Below are 21,221 nucleotides of genomic sequence, written 5' to 3' on the forward strand. Positions count from 1 at the left end.
GTTCTGGATTCCTGAGAATAGTCAGGGAATTCTAGTCTCCTGGGGTGCTTGTGTGAAAAGCAAAGGGATGCCCCTATCTCATGTCTAGTCCCCAGAGTGAGACGGTGACTCTGGAACATCCTGTGGAAGCCAGGGATGGCTAGACCAGCACCGGGTGGGGGAGGGGCACAGGTAAACTCCCTTTTCCTGGGACTTAGATGAACTTAATGCAGACTCCCAAGACTGAGGAGACTGTGGTGATAGAGAGCTCCCCTCACCGTGGGAGGCCCTGGATGGACTCCAGCACTGTGAAGTAACAGAAGCTAACAAAAATCCAAACCTGGGGCTGGGACTGTAGTCAGTTGGTAGAGTGCTTATCTCACACGCACAAAACCATGGGTTCAATCCCCAGCACCAGGTAAACTGGAATTGTGAGCCCAGTGTTGGGAGATGGAGGTAAGGGAACAGAAGTTCAAGGTCTTTCTCCGTCTTTCTCCATGACATAGTGAGTTCAAGGCCAGCCTGCGATGCAGAGGATCCTGTCTCAAAACAAAGAGGCAAGGGGAAAAAAAAAAAGTTCCACATTCTCACATTCTTAGAAAGAACTCCCCAGAGCTCAGGCTGACAACTTGGACGGCTGCACCCCAGAGATCTAGGACATCTATGCTGGTTACTCTCAGAGGGCACAGTAGTCCCTGCACTTATGCTCTCCAGGGCAGTAGTAAGATTTCCAGTTCCTTAGCTGGTGGTGGTGGTGGTGGTGGTGGCGGCGGCGGCGGCGGCGGCGGTGGCGGCGGCGGCGCACACCTTTAATCCCAGCAGAGGCAGAGGCAGGTGGATCTCTGTGAGTTCAAGGCCAGCCTGGGCTACAGAGAGAGTTCCAGGATAGCCAAGGCCACACAGGGAAACCCTTTGGGGGGGGTGAGGACAAAGAAAGAACTCCAGTTCCTTGCAGAAACAGTGGGATGTGGTTAAGCAGGATCCTAAGGCTCCCTCGCCCTAGAGCAGACCTGCATCCAGACACCCCCCAGCCAACTGCTCCTTCCCAAGTCTTCCCAGTTTGTGAGGTCCTGAGAATCGCCGTTCAGAGGTAAAGGGGAAGTAATATCTAACTATGCTGGGCTCTAAAGTAAAAAAAGTCCCAGTTCAAACAGAAGAAGAAACAGGAGCCTGTTCCTACTTCTGTTCCGAGGGGCTGGGGAGCAGCCTTACTGTGTGAACAGAAGCTGTTAACAGCCTCTAGAAACTGGCTGAGTGGGACTGTCCCACAGCAGGACGGCCACAGCCTCTCCCGGTCCGCTCCAGAGTCAAGATCCCTTGCTCCAAAGTCCTGAACCAAAACTCTCCATCAGGGACTCCTCCACACCCAGCCACACTGTTCCCCGTGGCAGTGTCCGTTAGGCACAAAGATTTATCAGTCCCCAGTGAATTCTGACCTTCTGTGACCAGTGACACGCCCATCCCCTCACATTCCATGGAGAGAAAATTCCGTACATATTCATCAAGTTTCTCTCAAGTGGGGCACAAAAGAGCTGCTGTGTGGCCTCCTGATTGGCATTTTCATTCTTGGTTTCTGAGGGGGGGGGGGGGGGGAATCAAGAGCCCGGCTCCTGGACTAGCCTCCCGGCTCCAGAGCTAGCATTCTGTCCATCCCACCCTTCGTTAGCAGGCTAGTTTCCTCTCTCTGTTTGTATTCTCACTGCTCTGACAAAGCAACTTGAAAGAAGGGTTCATTTTGGCTCAGGTTAGCGGAGTTCATCACTGCACAGAGGCCCTTGGCAACAGGGCCGTGTGGCAGCTGGCCACTTGAGTCCACAGTCAGGAAGCAGAGGGAGACCAATGCTGGTGCTATGCTCATTTTCTCCCTTCTTTTCGGTCTGGGTCCCCAGCCCACGGGATGGGGCCACCTACACACAGGGCGGGTCTTTCCTCCTTAGTTAAATGTCCCTATAGACACCCTCACAGGCATGCCCAGAGGTGTGTCTCCATGGTGATTCTAAGTCCCATCAAGCTGACCATCGTATTAACCATCACATCTCCCTCGAGTGCCCTAGTCCTTGGTTTTTCTGCATCCTGACAGAAACACCTGTGTGGGTACCCGGATGTGGATCAGGGACTACATTAAATTAAGGCCCAAGGCTCCAGGGTCAGCCAGCGCTGTGTCTTTCTCTTCACTCTCCCCTTAAACAAAACCGAGCCTTTGTGTAGGGCCCTCCCGACGCTGGTGCTCTGTCCATCACATGGCGGAAGGTAGGCAAATTAATTCTGATTTAAGCATTCCTTCCTTCAATCAATCTCTCAACAGTGCCCTTGTGAACATAAGCATGTATTTGCCCACGAGGTTCTTGCAGGCTAAAAATACCGTTGTTATTAATGCTTACTTCATTATCCAACATGAAATTAAGCATATAGGAAGTGTAGAAGTTTTTTAACCCAGCCGGTAAGTTCTCGGTAACTTGGCTGTGATTTCATTATTTTTTGTTTTTGTTAAGTGTTAGGAATTTAAGCTCCAGGTTTAACACATATTACTAGCCACTAAGCTATATTCCTGTCTCTCTTTTTTTTAATTATTTTGTGTTATTTATTATTATATGGCATGCAAGTGGAAGTCAGGACAACTTTGTGGAGCTGCTTCTCCTTGCACCTTTTTATGGGTGCCAGGGATCGAACCCGGGTCGTCAGACTTCCGTGACAAGCACCTTTACCTGCTGAGCCATCTTTCCAGCCTGTGTTTTTCATTTTAAAGACAGTTTTCCTAAGTTTCCTTAACTGACAATCCTCCTGCCTCAGCCTTGTGAGCAGCTAAGATTAAAGGATGCCATGGCTGATTCTTTCACTTATGAGATATTTATTGAGCACCTACTTTGTGACTACAAACAGCTGGGAGAACAGATAACAACAAGATGTTTGGCTCTTCTCTGAGCTTTGTAGTGGGAAAGGCCCACAATAAATGAATTGTATTAGGCCTTCTCTTGTAGATTACCCAATTTAATCCCTGTGATATGGAACTCCCACCTTAAATATGAAAAGGGGGCTGGCAAGATGGGGAAAGACACTTGCTGTCAAGACTGATGACCTGAGTTCAATCCCAACCCACGTGGGAGAAGGAGAGAGTCAATTCAAGCAAGTTGTCCTCTGGCTTCCACATACACAACATGGCGTGTGCACACACACATACACACACACACACACACACACACACACACACAAAACCATGCACACTCACACTCACAGACACACACACATGTACAGTCACACATACATTGAATAAATAAATAAATGTGACAATTTTAAAAATATACATTCGGAAAGGTGCTGAGTTTGGATGAAGTGTGCAGAGGTCATCAAGTGTCATGATCCCCTGTATGGGCCATTGTCAGGACATCGGCATTTTAAACAATCACACGTCAATGTCTAACCCAAAGGGTTAAATATCTAACACCAGAAATCGGCCAATGAGGAGGCTGTTTCCTTTTCTTCCTGTACTTCCCAAAGCCTCACATTCTGTGGGCTACTTTTCGCTGGTTGTGCCCTGCATGCCTCCAACCAACCAGTCGTGGACTGACTGCTTCCTACATCCATCAGCTCTGGGAAAATAACCAAAGAAAATAAACAGAGGAAGAGCCGGGGGCATTAACCACTCCAGAAGAAATCCCAGGGCCCCAGGATAAATGGAGCAAAGACAAACATGTGGTTATTCAGGCTCAGATGGCTTTTTTATCAGACTGTCCAACTCCAGTCAGGAAGCAGGAAGCCTGTGGGACTCTTCCATCCCTGGGGGATTAGGTCCTCACACTGCCAGGACCCAAGCTGAATCCACAAGGGAAGGCCCTCCAGTCCAAGCGGCGCAGGGCTTGGGGCTGTTTCCTACCCACGGTCCCCGCGTCAGAGGTGCGGTTGATTTGGTTTGCGGATGTTGGACACGAGTCGGGAACTCTGGGTCTTCCCACACTTCCTGTCAAGTCGGCAACGCGGTGGGGTTGATTTCCTCCGGGAAGCCCCGCTGGAGGAGCCTCCATTTATTTGCCTTGAGGGGCATCCTGGAAGGATACCTGTGGCTGCCTGACTCCGGTCCAACTAGCTCTGGCCCAGCCTCCCCTCCAGACAGCGGCAGAAGCCAGAGCAGTCCAGAGGATGCTCTGCTGGGGAGTGGTTTGGCGCTCTCACAGACGGGGTGGGGGGGGGGAGGGTATGTTAAAGACATGAAAGCAGCTCTTACCTTTCATCTCTTTACCCATCTAGAAGTACCTACAACTGTAGGCTATAGGGGGCGATATAGAACAATGAACTGAGGATTTAGGCTGTGGTAAGAAGGGACTGAAATACAATTTTCTTTCTTTTTTTAAGAGCAGGTGGTGCTGGTGGGTGGGTGAGTGTTTTCCATTCTTCCTTTATATCTTTCTTTCCATTTTCTTTTTCAAAGACAGGATCTTGCTGGGTAGCCCAAGTTGGCCTCAAACCCATGATTCTTGGGCCTCAGCCCCTGAGCTCTGGGATTATAGGTACGTACCACCACACATCACCAAGTATAGTTTCAAGTTGTGACATTTTTAAACTGGAGAATTTTCAAGTCGCCAAAATACGAGTCTTAGAGATGGATCTATAAGAAGTGTGAGGCAATGGAAAGAGTCTTCAAGAGAGACCCGAGGGGTTCAAATTCACTCACTAGCTGTGTAGACGCACCAAGCTGGTTTCTCCATCTCAGAGCTGAGAGTGGAGACACTCATCTCGAAGACACTTGTAAGGAGGAAATGTCCCTGGCACTCGGCAGAGCCGTTGGTAGATGCTTCTTGCCCTGCTCACTCACAGCCTCTGTGCATCCCTGGCTGCCATCTAGAAAAGACACAGGAGGAAGCCGGAGAAGAAAGTGGGCCGGGTTCTGAGTGCTGATTCAGTGACCACACCTACCAGTGGGGCCATCCAGGGTAGTCAGTGCATCTTGGGCCCTATTGCTAATGAAGTCAAGCCCTCTGATTAGAACATTCTAAGTGGCCTCTCTCTGTACTGGGATGAAACCTACCATTGTCAAAATCTGGGTTTGTTCATTTTATTTGGCTAATTTTGCCAATTGCTCATAATGTGTTAGTCACTTCAAGATGATTCACTGAACATTAACTTGCCCATATCCTTCATAGAGGCAATACGGTTAAAAATAATCTTTTGTTTAACCACTCAATTTGTATTTTTAAGTTATTTAAATGTTTTATTCTTTTTTCTTTGATTTTTGTCACATGTATACATACATATAATGTAGTCAGCTGAGTACATGTAGTTCTCTCTCATATATATATATATATATATATATATATATATATATACTGTTTTTAGGGCTGATCACTTGGTATTGGATAAACAATTAAGGGACTCATCTCAGGGGAATATTGCTTCTCCTCTCAGAGTCATTGATTTTCTATAGCTCCTTATGCAGGCATGGGGACCCTTGAGATTTCCCGGTCCACATTGGCATGTCAACTGATATTGTTCAAGTCTTGTTTAGGCACCGTATTGTTGAGATTTCATTGGTGCAGCTTCCTGGTCATATATAGAAGACATGTCTCTTGCAGATATCCTGGTCCTCTGATTCTTACCATCTTCCCCTCTTCCAAGAGGTTCCATGAGCCTTAGGTGTGTGTCGATGGGGAGGGAGTTGTAGATGTATGGAGATGTATGGATTGGGGCTGGGTACTCCATGGTAGATTGTTTTCTACATTCTGAGTAGCTGTGGATTTCTGTGATGGTCTCTGTCTACTGGGTCTGCAACCCATATGGTAGCTACTAATATTTAATGCCATTCATTAGACAAAAGATGAACTCATCTGTTTTCTCAACTGTACATTGTTAGCATCCAGGAAGGTATCTGGTTAAGATCACAGGGTATCTACTCAAGCATCCCTGAAAGCCAGCAGGGCAGGTCTTAGAACTGAGCCTCTTGGAGGGGTGGTGATGACTCCACATTCCTTCCAAGATCTTTGCCTCCTAGGTCATAAGTGCTCTCTCCCCAAGTTGCTTCCTGCTTCGACATGTCTCATATCCTTCTCTTAGATTCCCATATTGGGGAAGCAGAATTTACCTCCAGCTACTTCCTCTTTTCCTTCCAACCTCCGTCTCCCCTGGAAAACTTTAACCAGAAGATGCAAGATAGGATCAAAGCTGGACTGGGCAGGATGTTGAAGCAGGATGAATGTTAGGGACTCCACTTCTGAGGCCTGACATCCAGGCCTGGGATCAGTGGGAGGACCAGTGCGACCCTTCTTTGAGGGTCTGGCAGGGTGAGGGTACACTGGCTGCATCAGGAGTGAGATTAAACGATCACATCTGCCCTGCCCACCTCCTCCCTCCCTTTATCTCCACACTCCTGCGGGCAAGACCCACAGGAAGAGCTGGAACAAAGACTCAGCCCCAGACATCAGTGTCCTCAGAGTCCTGGAACCAGATGTACTAGATGTGTGTCCTAACCATCCCTTACCACCCAGAGGAATGTCCTACTCTCCCTGTTGTATTTAAAAACGGCGGGCAGCAGCCTTGGTGGGTGGGAGCCAAGGGGCACAGCGGAAAGTCACTGTGACTTTCCATGGAGACAGCGCTCACATGGAGTTTTATTTGGGGGGGCAAGGGAGGGAGAGAGGGGAGCTGAGGAGAGAAGAGGAAGAAGAGGAGAGATGGGGAAGGGGAAAGAGAGGAGGTGCAGATGCAACCTCGTGGGAAGCAAAGGAAGAGAGAGAGAGAAAGGTGGGCAGAGCCTACCTCTTAAAGCAGGCTTAGCGCATGCTAGCATGATGTTGTCAGGACCTGAGCGGGCCAAGGTACTGCCTGCTTATTGGCCAGGTCCCCAAGGGGCTGGCCAGGTAGTGTGGAAATGATAACACTCCCTGGAATCTCCCTGGTGCCTGTCCTCATCCCATACCACCCAAAGGTTCAGTATGGTGCCCTGTAAATTTCAACCAGCAACTCCTAAAGGCAACTGCATAAGAAAGCTTAGGATTGGTTTATCATCATCATCATCATCATCATCATCATCATGTGTGATGTGGTCAGGGGCATAAGTGTGACCGGCGACAGTCAGAGGACAACTTTTGGGAGTCTCTTCTCTCCTTCCACTGTGGGTTCCAGAGTTTGAACCCGGGCCATCAGGTTTGTATAGCAATGCTTTATCCACTGAGCCATCTTGTCAACCCTAGGAATGGTGTCTGTACATGCTTTATCAATGTCCGAGTGGCAAGGTCTAGGGGATCTGTTCCGTTGTTGTTCATCTTGTTTCTTTGTTTTTCACAATAAGACTTTCTGTCAGCATATGACGTCTGAATCGTAAATCGGCTCTTGTGCAGCTGGTTTAGGTGGCTCAGCTTGGCACCCCTCTTGTCCCCAGTGGCCTTTCCAGGACTTATTTCCCCATGAAGCTCCCCGAATTTTCCAAGTCAAGCATGGTTTCTCTAGCATTTTTCTTTTCCAGAAAAGGGATCATAAAGAGGATCTGGGGGCTTTAGTATACCGGCAAGCCTTTCCTTAGTCCTTTCCTGTGATGTGTGGGGTCAGGCTTTGACCCTTTTCTCTATGTGTGCACCCCTTACATTTGGCTGCGTCCCTCTGGACTCCATGCTCAGAATCTTCTGGATCTGGTAGACCCATTGGTGCCATGCATTAGATAGAGGCTTTCTGTATTTACAATTGTAGATTACAATTCTGTAAATACAGAACTTGGTCAGTTTTACAATGGCCAAATAGTCACTGTAATGGTCAGTTTCACAATGACTGGCACCACCAGGGGCTTCAGCTACGCTTTCCCCACCCCCAGTCACGTGGTACATTCTGTCAGTGAGATCCGGGCTGTGGCAGTTAGCTAAGCAGTTTCTGCTGTCGCCATCGCCAATTAGCTGTGATTTTCTAAATGCAACTTCGTCTTTCTGCAGATCAGCAAAGCTCACTTCCCACACCCTACCCCTGAGGCCATGAGATGCATCTGTGGTTCCCTGGGCCCTTGTGACTAGAACTCCTCCGGTAGCTTCTTTGTTGATAGTCCCTGCTCCTTCCCAGGGAATGGACTGCCTGCTTTTTTCCCCGACTCTCCACTCACTGTCTCGTGAGGACTTGTTCTTGCCACCGCTCAGATCCAGAAAGGCTAAGCTACAACTCTCAACTAGACTTGTAGCACATATGTGCAAGGGATGAGGATTTGCTCACTTGTTTCTATTTATTTTGTTTGTTTGCTTGTTTACCAGATAGGGTTGCAGGCCTGCCTCAAACTCTCTGGGTAGCTAAAAGTGACCAGCAGCTTCTAATCCTCCTGCCTCTGGCTCTCAAGTGCTGGGATTAGAGGTGTGCACCACCTTGCCCGGCTTAAGGCAGCGCTGGGGATTGAACCCGGGGCTTCACACATACCTGGCAAGCACTCTATCACTGAGCTGTATCCGGACCCCAGGATTAATATTTAACTTAACCCAAAAGTGAAAATCTGGCTGTCGGGAACAGACTGAAAAAGGCAAGAGATTAGCAGGAAGGCCAGAATAACACAAGTGAGAAAGAAGGATGAGGTAAAGGACTACCCTGAAAGCACAAACTTGGTGGTTATAAACACAGGCCACTCTCCTGCAGTTGTATACATTGACTGTTTATCCTCCCCAAGGGTCTAGGGCAGTGAGCTCACTGACTTTTCTGGACAGGAAGCTGTATGTGCTGTGTTCCAGCTCCTGGCCTCCTCCTCTTCCTTCAGATCCTTCTTCATTTTCTTTCCTAGATTCGATTCCTCTCTACCACCCTCTTTGAAGGACATGAATTACTGATATTAGGGCCACCTGGATAAACCAGAGTAATCGCAAGATTAATTCCTCTTGGTTTAATCATATAAGGCAATAGTCACAAGATCCAGCCAGGGATTGGGAACTCGATATTTTAGGGGGTCATTCTACCAGAGGAGACTTGGACCCGGGGATAAGTGAGACACTGAGCAAAGTCATGTGGTTTGGTTTGGTTTGATTTGGTTGTTTTGAGACAGAGTCTCCTGTAACCCAGGCAGCCTTCAACTGTTTATTGATTGATCTTCCTACTTCCACTTCCCAGCACAGGGATCACAGGCATACACCACCAAACCCGGCTCAGACATTTGTTTTGAAGACAGAATTAACTGGACTTCATTGTAGGCTGGATATAAGATGTGAAAGAAAGAGAAAAAAAATAAGAAAAACCGCCAAGACTTTTGCTTGTACAATAATAAGAAATAACGTAGGAAAAACACTTGGGGAGAAGGGAACTGTATTACTCTTCTGTTGCTGCGATAAAACACCATGACCAGGAGAACTTCTAGAAGAAAGAGTTTATTTGTGCTTGTGGTCCAGAGAGTTAGAGTCCGCAATTGAAGACTGAGGCGCAGGCCTGGCGGATGGAAGAGCAAGCTGAGGGCTCACATCTTGAACAAGAAGCAGGAAGCAGAGAGTGTGCATTGGCAATGGCAGGGGGCTTTTGAAACCTCAGAGCCTGCCCCCAGGGACAGACTATCTCCAGTCAGGTCACACACCTCCTAAACCTATCCAAAAGCTCCACCACCCGGAAATAGAATTCAAACATCTGGACCAATCAGGGACAGTCTCATCCAAACTCCCAGAGAGCCTGTTGTTTACAATAGCAGGTCCAGACGCTCATGAACACATTAAGACAGAAATGCGCCCCATGCTGGAAATGTTGGTTCAAAAGCCCTTAGTGTGTCTTTATATTAGCTTTGAAATGGAATGAAACCATTAAGGGTGTGAGCGTAAGGTCAAGGACAGAGAAGCCTGGCAGAGTCCACTGTGTCAAGGTCAAGGGGAGTGAGAATAAGTCCAGAGGCCAAAAAGGAACATCCACAGAGGAAGGAGAACCAGGAGAGATGGGGGTCCGGCTGGGAGCCTGAACCAGAGAGATAGGGGTAGGATAGACAGCTGAATTCTCCTGGGGCGGACAATTCGCTACCTGATATCTTTGTCCACCCACACACTCTGGCATGAAAACCAAGTCCACCGCCCCAAACAGCAGAGATGATCTCTAGTGTCTGACCTGAAGCCAGGGAGAGAGGCTGTTAACCTGCAGGTCTCCCCATCCCCCTCACCCACCGGTGGTTCCCAGGGGCAAGTCTGTCACCCATTATTAGAAAGGAGAAATATCTCCGGCAGGAAGGGCTCCATCTGCCTGCCACCCACCGAGCCTTGGCACAGCTCCTGATTGAGCGTCAGATCATTAGGTCCTGAGTGGAAGGCAGCAGCTGGACCGGTATCACCCAACGAGCAATTCCCTCATGAGCGCCAGCTGCCACTGAGAGTCTTTCTGTTCATGCTTTGAACTGGAATCGTCTCTCTCGCATCCCTTCATTACCGCACACATCGTACAGACAGCACCCATCAGATGCGCATTATCTGGCTCTTAGAGTCCAGCAGAGGGAGGCAGGCCCATCCTTACTCACACTAGGTTATCGGAAGACAGCTACAGGAGCGGGCAGTTCAGGGATCTCTGGGTGCTCTCACTTCAGTGAATCTCTTTTCTTTCCTCCCTTCTCTGCTCTCTTCTCTCCCCTGGCACGCTGATTTTTTCCAGTTCTAATTCTATATATGACTGACTCGTGAACTCAGTTGCACATTGGAATTACGTGAAGAATTTTTTTTTTTTTTTCTTAACGTGCTGATGCCTGGGTCCCATTCTGAGAGATTCTAGTTTAATTGATCTTGGGTAGGAGGTACATGTTTGGGGTTTTTAAAGTTCCTTGGGTAATTTTTTTTTCAGTTTTAAAATTGCATTTATGGATTGATTTTGATTTGTTTATTTTTCGTATGTCTGTGTGGACATGCATGCATGCACCACAGTTCATGTGCGGAGGTCAGAGGATAACTTGCAGGAGTTGGTTCTCTCCTACCATATGGGTCTAAGGAATTGAACTAAGGATTGAACCCGATGGCTTGGTGGTGAGTGCCATCTCACTGTGTCTCCTCAGGCAATTCCAATGTATAGACAAGTTTGAGAATCCGTTACCGAATAGTGAACCCAGTGCATGGAATAAAATCCTAGGCAAGAGGAGCTGGGTCTTCCTCTGGCTTCCTGTCTTGCTCCTCCTGAACATGGCCAGGCCTGTGGGACAAAAGCCTTGAAGCAAACTTACTCAGTTTGAACCCCACCTAGATAAAAACACACTGCTGCTCCGTGTCTAACTGACAGGACCCAGTGGAGGCGCTGACTCTGTGTGTCCAGCTCGTAGTCTCTCTCCACCTAGAGTGCTCAAGACCTTTTATTTCAACAACTTCAGATTTTTTTGCTGCAATCCTGTGTTAAGCAAGAGGGAAAGCAGAGGAAAGGGGACTGGAAACACCCAAGAGTATGTATGCACAACACACACACATACACACACACACACCATACACCATACCACACACACACACCATACACCATACATCATACCACACACACACACACACCACACCACACTACACCACACACATACAATACACTATACCACACATACACTACACCACACCACACACACACCACACACACCCTATACCCTACACCCCCCACACATACCACACCATACCACACACCACACCACACCACACACACACCACACACACACACAAATACACACACACACCACACTACACCACACACATACCATACACTATACCACACATACACTATACCACACCACACACACACCACACACACCCTATACCCTACACACCCCACCACACACCACACCACATACACACATCACACACTACACCACACACATACCATTCACTATACCACACACACACCACACCACACCACACACACAAATACACACGTACCATACACCATACCACACACACCACACACCCCCACACACACGCTACACACAACCCTATAACCTACACCCAGACACACACACACACACACACACACACACACACACACACACACACACACCCCACCCACACACACAGAATCAGGCTTACAATGGCATTCTGACCATGTGAAGTTTTCTGGTAGAGAAGAATGGACCATTGATTACCAGGCTTTTTCTCTTTGGCCACCACCAATCAGCTCCCAAATCATGGCACAAAGACTTATTAGTTTTGGATGCTCGGCCTAGTTTAGTATCTGTCTAGCTCTTTTAACTTAAATGAACCTGTTTCTCTTTGTCTGCCTTTTGCCTTGGGACTTTTTACTTTTCTTTATTTCTGTATATCTTACTTTTACTGCTTCTCATGTTTGCTGGCTGGTCTCAGCTGCCTGGCTTCTCGCCCTGAACGAGTCCCTCATTCTCTCCTCCTTCTTTCGTTCCTCCTCTTTTCGAGCCTAGATTTCTCTTATTTATTCTCTCTGCCTGGCAGCCCTGCCTATCCTTTTTCTGCCTAGCTATTGGCCATTCAGCTCTTTATTAGACCATTCAGGTGCCTTAGGCAGACAAGGTGAAACAAATGCAACACATCTTTACATAGTTAAACCCACATCCTTACATGGTCAAACAAATGCAGCATAAAGAAATGTAACACCCCTTTACACAGTTAAAGTAGTATTCTGCAGCATAAACAAATGTAGCACATCTTTGCCTAGTTAAAATCATATTCCACAACAAACCACAGTTCTTCATCAGTTCTGTTTTTGTGGAACTAGTTTGAAGAATTATGGGGGACGGGAGAAACTCTGAGTCCTTTACCCCCAAAGCAGATCTTGCTCAATGAGCTGAACTGCTTACAAGCCACGCCATCCTTCCTCTTCCTCTGGGACCCATAACTGGCGGGATCTAAACCTGCTTCAAGCCTACCAAATGCTGTGAATTCCAAGCTCCTTGAAGATGAATATCAGCACATTTCTAGAAGGCGATTTGGTAATATGTCTTAAGAGCATGAAACACTTCCAGTTCACATCCTTTTATCCAATCATGTTACTTCTTATCCTGAGGAAATAATTCGAGCTGTAATAAAAGATTTATGCATAAAGATATTCATCAAAGTGTCTGTACCAAAGTTATGTTGCAGTAACTATGAAGTTACTAAAAACTTTCCATACTCTATGGCTACGGTGAAATATAGAAAGTGTTAAAAACCCATATCTCCACGTAATTTTTACTTATTTAGTGTGCAAGTTGCATGGTATGGAGGTCAAGGGCCAAGTTGCAGGGTTGGCTCTCCTCCCGCCATGTGGGTTCCAGGCGTTGGATTCTGGTCATCAGACTTGAGAGCAAGTGCTTTCACCTGCTGACCCATGTGGCTGGCCCTCAAAGAATCTCAATTATGTCACAGAATCCTCACAATGTAATGCTAAATGAAAATGATGCAGGCTGGGGCTGGAGAGATGACTTAGTTAAGGGTGTGTGCTGCATTGACAGAGGACCTGAGCTTGATTCCTAGCACTCACATCAGACAGCTCACAACTGTCCGTCCGTAACTCCGGCTGCTGGGGGATCGCTTCTTATCTCCATGGGCACCTGCACTCCAGAGTGTGTGTGCTCATGTGTGTGTGTGCACGCACACACAGAGTTAAAATAAATCTTACCAAAAAAGAGAAGAGAATGCAAGTAATTACTACATAAGCCATTGATTTTTAAGTTTTAGTTTTTCAGTGTGTGGGATGAGGACCCAGTGCATTCTGGGAAAGCATTCTACCATTGAGCTGTGGCCTCATGCCTTACATTGCAGTTTAGTGCTAATGTGGAGCTAACACAGCTGTTCATAGACAGGAAAGCCCTGGGATACTCTGAAGGGTTAACTGTGGGTACCTGGATTGTGTGGTTGAGATTGATTTCTATTTTTTTCTCTGTTTCCCAAGCTTGTATTATATCTGTAATTAGAAAAAGAAAATAAAGAGCTGGTGTGGTGTCTCATACCTGTCATTTCAGCATTTGGAAGGCTGAGACAAGTAGATGGTGAACTTGAGGTTAGCCTAGGCTATATATCAAGATCCTTTCTCAACAGCACTCCCCAAAAAGTTGTTTTTGTTTTTTAATGAAAGGGTTTTGTTTCTTATAAGGAATGAAGCTTCCCCAGAGGCTGAGCTCAGTGACCCCCATATGAATTAACCAGCACCCCCATCACGACCTGCGCACATGGGGGTTTCCTTCCAAGTGGGTCTTTGCTTGTGGTTGCACCCGAGTCCACAGCACATGGCTGAGCCATGGGACAGAAGGGAGTAAAAGAGTCTCTCTCGTGCTGTCCCCCTCAGGGCTGAGGTAAACATGCTGGACAACGGAATCAGTTTCACCCATGAGGGTATCTTCTGGATACTCATGCTACTTTGTGACACTGTGAACTCAAACAAGAGCTTCGAGGATTAGAAAGGTCTGGTTCAGACATGCTAAAGGGTGTTCATTCATTCTAGAAATATTTCTTACATTTTGTGCCAGACAAGGTACCCAGTCCTTCTATGAAGTAGAAGTAGTTCAGTAGTTCAGGTTGCTGACTGATAGGGCTGAGAAGGTGAATTGGAAACTAATGTTTGAAGTTCCTGTAAAACAGTGGAATGTCACTCGACTCTGTTGTAGCTACTTGGTAGGAGGTTGAGGTGACAGATTTCACCGAAGTTGTTTTACTCCCTCCCTCCCTCCCTCCCTCTCTCTCCCTGTCTTCAGATGGAGGTGATTGTTGGGGACTTTGGGATCGTGGTGGTGCCCCGGGATGCAGCTGACACAGACCGAATCATGAATCACTCCTCAATACTCCGCAAATACAAAGTAAGTCTTCCGTCCCCTGCTGCTATGTTCCTGTGGTACAGCCTTCTCCGAAAGTTCTGGGGGACTGGAAGGGTGAGGGAGCAAAAGTAGCTGTCTTAGTTAGGGACACCATGACATTGGCAACTCTTTTTAGTTTTTCGAGACAGGATATCTCTGTGTAGCCTTGGAGGTGTCCTGAAACTCACTCTAGAGACCAGACTGAACTTGAACTCAGAGATCTGCCTGCCTCTGCCTCCTGAGTGCTGGGATTAAAGGCATGCACCACCACCCAGCTTATAGCAACTTTTATAAAGGAAACCATTTAATTGGGGTGGCTTATAGTTCAGAAGTGTAGTCCATTATTGTCCTGGTGGGAAGCAGGGCAGTGTGCAGGCAGACATGGTGCTGGAGAAGGAGCTGAGAGTTCTACATCTTGAGCTGCGGGAAGCAGAAGGAGACTGCATGTCACATCGAGAATAGCTTGAGCATAGGAGACCTCAAAGCCTGCCCCCACAGTGGCACACTTTTACCAACAAGGCCACACTTCCTGATAGTACCACTCCCTATAGTGAGTCTCTGGAGGCCATACCTATTCAAACCACCACAGTAGCCCAAGAGAGGGATTGGTGACCTGTTCTTTCTGCTCTATTTCCAGAACAACATCATGGTAGTGAAGGATGACATCAACCATCCCATGTCTGTAGTCAGCTCCACCAAGAGCAGGTATGGTTGACAATGGGCAGGGGCACTGGCCAAATCGATTTAATTTTTCCATAGCTTTCCTCAGTCAAAGACAACCTGTCTTGGTTAACTTTTCTATTGCTCTGATAAGACACCCTGACCAAGGCTAATAGGAGAAGCTAATAGAAGAAAACATTTGTTTGGGGCTTAGAGTTTCAGCTAAGGAGTCCAAGACCATCATGGTGGGGAGCAGAGCAGCAGGCAGGCAGGTATGGTGTTGGAGCAGTTGCTGAAAGCTCCCATCTTGAGATACCGCCATGAGGCAGAGAGACCTCAAAGCCCACCCCCAGTGACACCCCTCCTCCAACGAGGCCACACCTCCTAATCCTTCCAAACACTTCCACCAACCAGGGACCAAGAAAGGCCTGTGGGAGCCCTTCTCATTCAAACCACTCTTTGGACTTCATATATTTAACCCCGTTTACTTTGTTTTTGTTTTTGTTTGTTTGATTTTTGAGACAGGGTTTCTCTGTGTAGCTCTGGCTGTGCTAGAACTCTCTCTCTGTAGACCAGGCTGGCCTCAAACTCACAGAGATCTGCCTACCTCTGCCTCCCGAATGCTGGGATTAAAGGTGTGCGCCACCACCACCACCACCACCACCTGGCTCCCTGTTTACTTTCAAATGAGGAAACAGTACCCTAACTGGTCTTAGCTGGCTTGAGGGAGGAAGAGGAGTTTTCAGTTGTGGACTCTTAGTTTTGGGGTGCTGAGAAAGTCATGCACTATTAGTTCAAGTATAAGCCAGGCTGCCATTGAATGGGTCTCAGGGTCCAGAGTTTGCAATGAAGCAGCTGTATAGTTCTCACTTACTGAGGTCCAAAGGAGCCGAGTCTGGTCTCTTCAGTCTGAAGCTCCCTGGTTGGGGACATATCTGCTGCCGAGATTGTTCTTAGCCAGTGGGAAAGAACAAGGTGAAGCCACCCAGGCACCATGGATCATATACTCAGATGGTAGATGCAGGAAGATAGAAAAATTCAGTGGCTGCCTGGGCCTCATAGCAAGAACCTACTCAAAAATAAATAAATAGAGACTAGCGGCTGCTCCTCCAGAAGACCCAGATTGGATTCTTAGCACCCACATGTCAACTCATGACCATCTGTAACTACAGTTCCGGGGATCCATTGCCCACTTCGGGCCTCTGCAGGCAGTGTACACATATGATACACAAATGTTTATGTGAGCAAAACACCCATACACATAAAATAAGATTAAATAAATCTTTAAAAAAAATGAGGTAACCCAGAGTTGTAAGTAACCCACTGGCACATGGGTGGAGGAAGGCTGGTAAACACATTTTATTGCTCAGCAGCTACATAGCTAAATAAAACTAAAAGGGGGAGAAATTATTATTAGAGACCATTAACCATCTCCTCCATAAACTCCAAGTGGAAATGTCCTGTGAAATGGTGAGACGTATAGGCCATAGAAGTTTGGAAGTGTAAACCGAGAGCCATGAGCATCTGGGTCGGGTAAAATAAGCTGGCTCAGCTGGTAAAAGGCACCTGCTGGCAAGTCTCACTGCCCAAGTTCAAGCCCCGGAACACACATGGCGGAAAGAGAGAACCAACTCCTAACAGTTGTGTCCTCCGAGTCCCATGCTTACACCGTGGAACACGCACACACTCATACACACACACACTCATACACGCACACACTCATACACACACACACACTCATACACACACGCTAATCAACTAATTGAAACAATGCCAGGTCCAGATGAGCTCACAGTCAAGCAGTGAAGAGAAAACGATAGCAGGAACATGGCAAACTTTCCAGCGTTTCCGTGAAGGCTGAGTTGCAGTTGGAAGTCCCCAACAGGGATGCCTAGTAGCTGAGGAGGAAGAGCACAAATGGACATCATTGCCCTCTGGTCACATGTTTCTGAGAAGTCAAATAAACCAAGGCCTCAAATAGTCTACTGGACTTCTTCCCTTGGAGACAGCGATAGAGACATTCACAGAGTGGCAGCCCCTGGGAGGCTAGGGCAGAAACCATGAACAGTGGGCAAAGACGAGGGCGGGGCCATGATTCCAACATGGCTGTTCCTTAGACTCGGGGACGTTACTCTATGGCCGTTCAAACTCCTGTGTTCCATTTGGTTCAACCAAGCCAGGATTTCCTGGGGTTGGACTCAGGCTTGGCTTCTCCGCCGAGTCTGATGAAGTTGGAACTATTATTGGAGACCACTTTTCGGAATGCTCTGATGCACAGGGAGACACTTCAGGACGCTCCTTGTAAGGTAAAGGCAGGGCTTGCCCTGAAGGCAGAGAGCCAGAAACCGTTCCGGGCTCAGTGACATCCTGAGACTGTTGTATAAGGAACGAGCAGAGAGCAGAAGGCCAGAGGGAAAGTGTGCAGGAATCGATTTGTCCCCGGAACCTTCACCTGTCTCTGTCCCTCGTGGCCAAGCGCTTCTGCGAGGGGATAAGGTGAACTCAAGCTGAAGAATCCTCTAAGAGACCAATTTTCATGAGACCAGCGTGCAGGCAAACCCAAACAGATAAACGAAGAGTTCTTAAAAATACACGAAATGTTTATTAAAAGAGAAAACTAGGAAAGCTAAAATGTCAACCCTATACCTGACGTGACTCATTTGATCCTCTAAATAATTGGATGTAACTCACTCAAATGTTACCTTAATTGTACGGAAGGAAAAACAGAAGAAAAAGGCTTAACTAACTTGCCTGATGGGCCAGTGAGATGCCTCTGTGGGGAAAGGAGCTTGCCCCCAAGGTTGACGACCTGAGTTCGATCCTCAGGACCCACCTGGCAAAGGACAGAACTGAGTTCCACATATTGCCCTCTGGTCTCCACACATTTGCTATGGCACATGTATACACACACACACACACACACACACACACACACACACACACGAAGTAAATAAATGTAAAAGAAAACAACGTTCCCAAAGTCTCTCTACTCGGAGGCAGGACAAGATGAAGATGTCACTGGGAGTGGAGGGACAGTCTGTGCGGGGATGAGGATCTTGCCAATCCTGTTCACTCAACCCAGGCAAAGGCTGCTGGCAGGGTGCTGGGGGGGGGCACCTGTAGACCCTTTCCTGAAAGCAGAGGGCAGACCAGGGCGGTGTACTTTCTTGGGCATGGGTGTCCACCTGACTGCTGTTCCTTCTCCTGCAGGCTGGCCCTGCAGCATGGGGACGGCCATGTCGTGGATTACCTGTCCCAGCCAGTCATCGACTACATCCTCAAGAGCCAGCTGTACATCAACGCCTCGGGCTAGCGACACCCGGCTCTCTCCTCGCCCCTCGTCCTCTGCCGACACACTGGCCCCTCCAGCCACTGTCAGACCCCATTTTCTCTCTGCCTCTGTTTCTCTGTCCTCATCTTGACTGTTCTCCCCACTGGCTGACTTAACCCCCACAGTGTGGGGGGCCTGCGAAGAACCGTGATTTCCCATTCCACAGTCGTCTTTGGATAAACTTTTCCTCTAGTCTGCGGGTCGGGGGTGGGTAAGGGAACAGGGTGGGAGTTGGGGGGAGTGCAGCCCTTGGAGACGTACTGGTGTCCGTCTCCCAGCATGCTCTAGAGAGGCGACTCTGGTGCCCATTCTCCCAGCATGCTCTGGGGACGGGGGTCAGGCTCTCGCCTTCCCAGCATGCCCTTTACCACAAAGGGCTATTTTCCTTTATTTCATTCCCTTTGTCCACTTCTTGTAGAACTTGGATGGAATCAGTGTGTGTGGTTTTTATGTTTGTAGTCTTGATGCTGTCCTGTGGGTCACTTCCCTCCTGACAGGACACGATAGCCAGTCTCAGTACACAAAGTGCGTGAGGGCCACACCCAGGAAAGAAGGCGGAGCCGCTTCTGCTTCTTCAACACACATGCATGCATGCACAAAGTCAGACACACACACACACACACACACACACACACACACACACACACACACACCAGCAACAACCCCAGACCCCCTTTGGTCAGGAATAAGACTCTCAGGTTCTGAAACCTGGCACACAAGTCTGGGAAGAGTACGACTTCTCAGAATTTGAGTCCCTGGTTTCAGATGACCATGGTCCTGATGCTCTGTGTCTGACTGGTGGCATTGTGTGGGTTCGCTGCCAACCAGGCATTTCCAGAGAGCAAAAGCCCTTAGGGGCCATGGTAAGGTGTGTTCCTGCCCGTGAGAGGAATCTCAGGCGAGACCAAGAGCTGATAATCCATTCATTTCTTTTGAAAACACGGTAAGAATCACTTGACCATAGAGAGTCTTTGCTAATTGGGACTATTTATTGCCTGTTTGGCTAGGAATGCAATTTGTTGCCCTGAGGAGAATTCATGATCCCCACCCACTCAACCTGAGGTTGCCCAGCAGTGCCCAACCAAGGTCCCTTCTTTCCTGGAAAGCGATCACCCTTGTTCCTGAGCTGGCCCATTGGTCTCTGCAGAGCCCAGCAGCAGCTAATGCCCTAGGAGGTCTGCTTGACAAGAGCGGACTCACAACAGAGCTGTCCACCCCGCCCCCCATTTCTCCTCACTGTCCACCCCTTCTCTCTACCTCTGAAGACAGTTGGGCACTCATACCCTGCCTGGAGAGCTAGTAGGAGATGGCTTGTATGTTTTGTGTGTCCCATCCAGTCTCTAGCTCTTGGGTTTCTGGCTGTTCACGGGGAATGGCTCCTGGGTACGAGGCTACTTTTAACTTCTAACATGAACATGGCCCAGGTGGGACTGAACAGGGGTGATAGTTTTTACGTCACGTTCCACCGTCCTCAGCTGACTCCAAGAGAAAGAAGTGAGTCCACAAGCTGATAGAGTAGCCCCTAAGCTGTCATTCTCAGGCTGTAGAAATGATCTCCAGAGGGAAGAGATCGTTTCTATAATCTAGAGGTCCAATGTTTGGCTAAAAGTCGTGGAAAAACTGACAGAGAAAACCTGGAGAACCCATTTGCTCCCGGGGTCTTTGAAATCAAGGGAGCAGAAACCCTGGGGAGTCAGTGTCTGGTCCAGGACCATGCAGCACATCCTGGGAAGCCTGATGAGAGGATGTTGTTTCCCCGAGACGAGAGAAAACGAGGAGACGGGCTGCCTGGGGAAACGTGGCGTTTGCAAGCCTCCGGAGCTGACGAGGGTCCACAGAAGCAGACCCAAGAAAGACTACTTTTCTCTCATTCCTTTGGGTCACCGTGTTCCCCCTCTGGACTCTGGTCATTTACTCCACAGCCTGAGATAAGGACCCAGGCTAGCCCAGCCCCCTCAGGGCAACAGGCAGGTAGGAGCCGGGAAGGAAAGGGAGGTGAGCTGAGAGGACAGATGCAGAAGTGGGCTTCTGAGAAGCAGGTGGCCAGATTGTATCTTGGGTGTGTAAAAACGGCTTCCCTTTAACAAACACAAGCGAGTCCCCTTCCAGGTGGAATCGTCCATTCGCTTCCCTGTCTCTTTCTCCTTTGGTTGGCCCAAAGGTAAAGCCACACCCACCCCTCCCTCCCATGCAGAATATCGCTGTGTGACTGCGGCTGTGACCTGCCCCAGCCAAGATAGTTTTAAGTGGTGCCTCGCATGTCCTCAGGATAGCCTTTGGGCTCTGACTTGTCTTTGGGGGATCTGCGGCTCCCTGTGAAGGCTAGCCAGCCTGTTACTAGCATGGCCCCAAGATGCTGATGAAGGCACAGACTGGAACGATCTGTCAGTGAAAAAAATGTCCCTGCCATTTTTTTAGAAAGAGGTTGATAGATGGGCAGGACTTTAATAAGTCTCTCCTCCAGGGATGGGGCTGGGGGGACCCTGGGTTTCTAGTCTGTCACACTCCCAATCCCAGGTAGCCTCTGGGCCCCTGGCTTTCATTTTCTTTGAATGTACATTGAGCCAGCAAACGGAATCTCTTCTTGAA

General features: G+C 48.3%; 1 protein-coding gene across 4 annotated transcripts in view; it reads left to right on the plus strand.

Annotated features, from left to right (window-relative positions):
- Nmnat2 (nicotinamide nucleotide adenylyltransferase 2) overlaps positions 1-18,797 on the plus strand; it is a 206,943-nt gene extending 188,146 nt beyond the window's left edge. For all 4 annotated transcript variants that reach the window (XM_076547636.1, XM_006979925.4, XM_076547635.1 and 1 more), the window contains exons 9-11: positions 14,543-14,644; positions 15,279-15,346; positions 18,512-18,797. In XM_076547636.1, coding sequence (XP_076403751.1) covers positions 14,543-14,644; positions 15,279-15,346; positions 18,512-18,614 — 273 coding nt within the window. In that variant the 3' untranslated portion in view covers positions 18,615-18,797. The remainder of the gene's footprint in view (positions 1-14,542; positions 14,645-15,278; positions 15,347-18,511) is intronic.
- Positions 18,798-21,221: the final 2,424 nt, after the last annotated feature.

Source organism: Peromyscus maniculatus, chromosome 11 (assembly GCF_049852395.1).
Source record: "Peromyscus maniculatus bairdii isolate BWxNUB_F1_BW_parent chromosome 11, HU_Pman_BW_mat_3.1, whole genome shotgun sequence".
Lineage (NCBI taxonomy): Eukaryota > Metazoa > Chordata > Mammalia > Rodentia > Cricetidae > Peromyscus > Peromyscus maniculatus.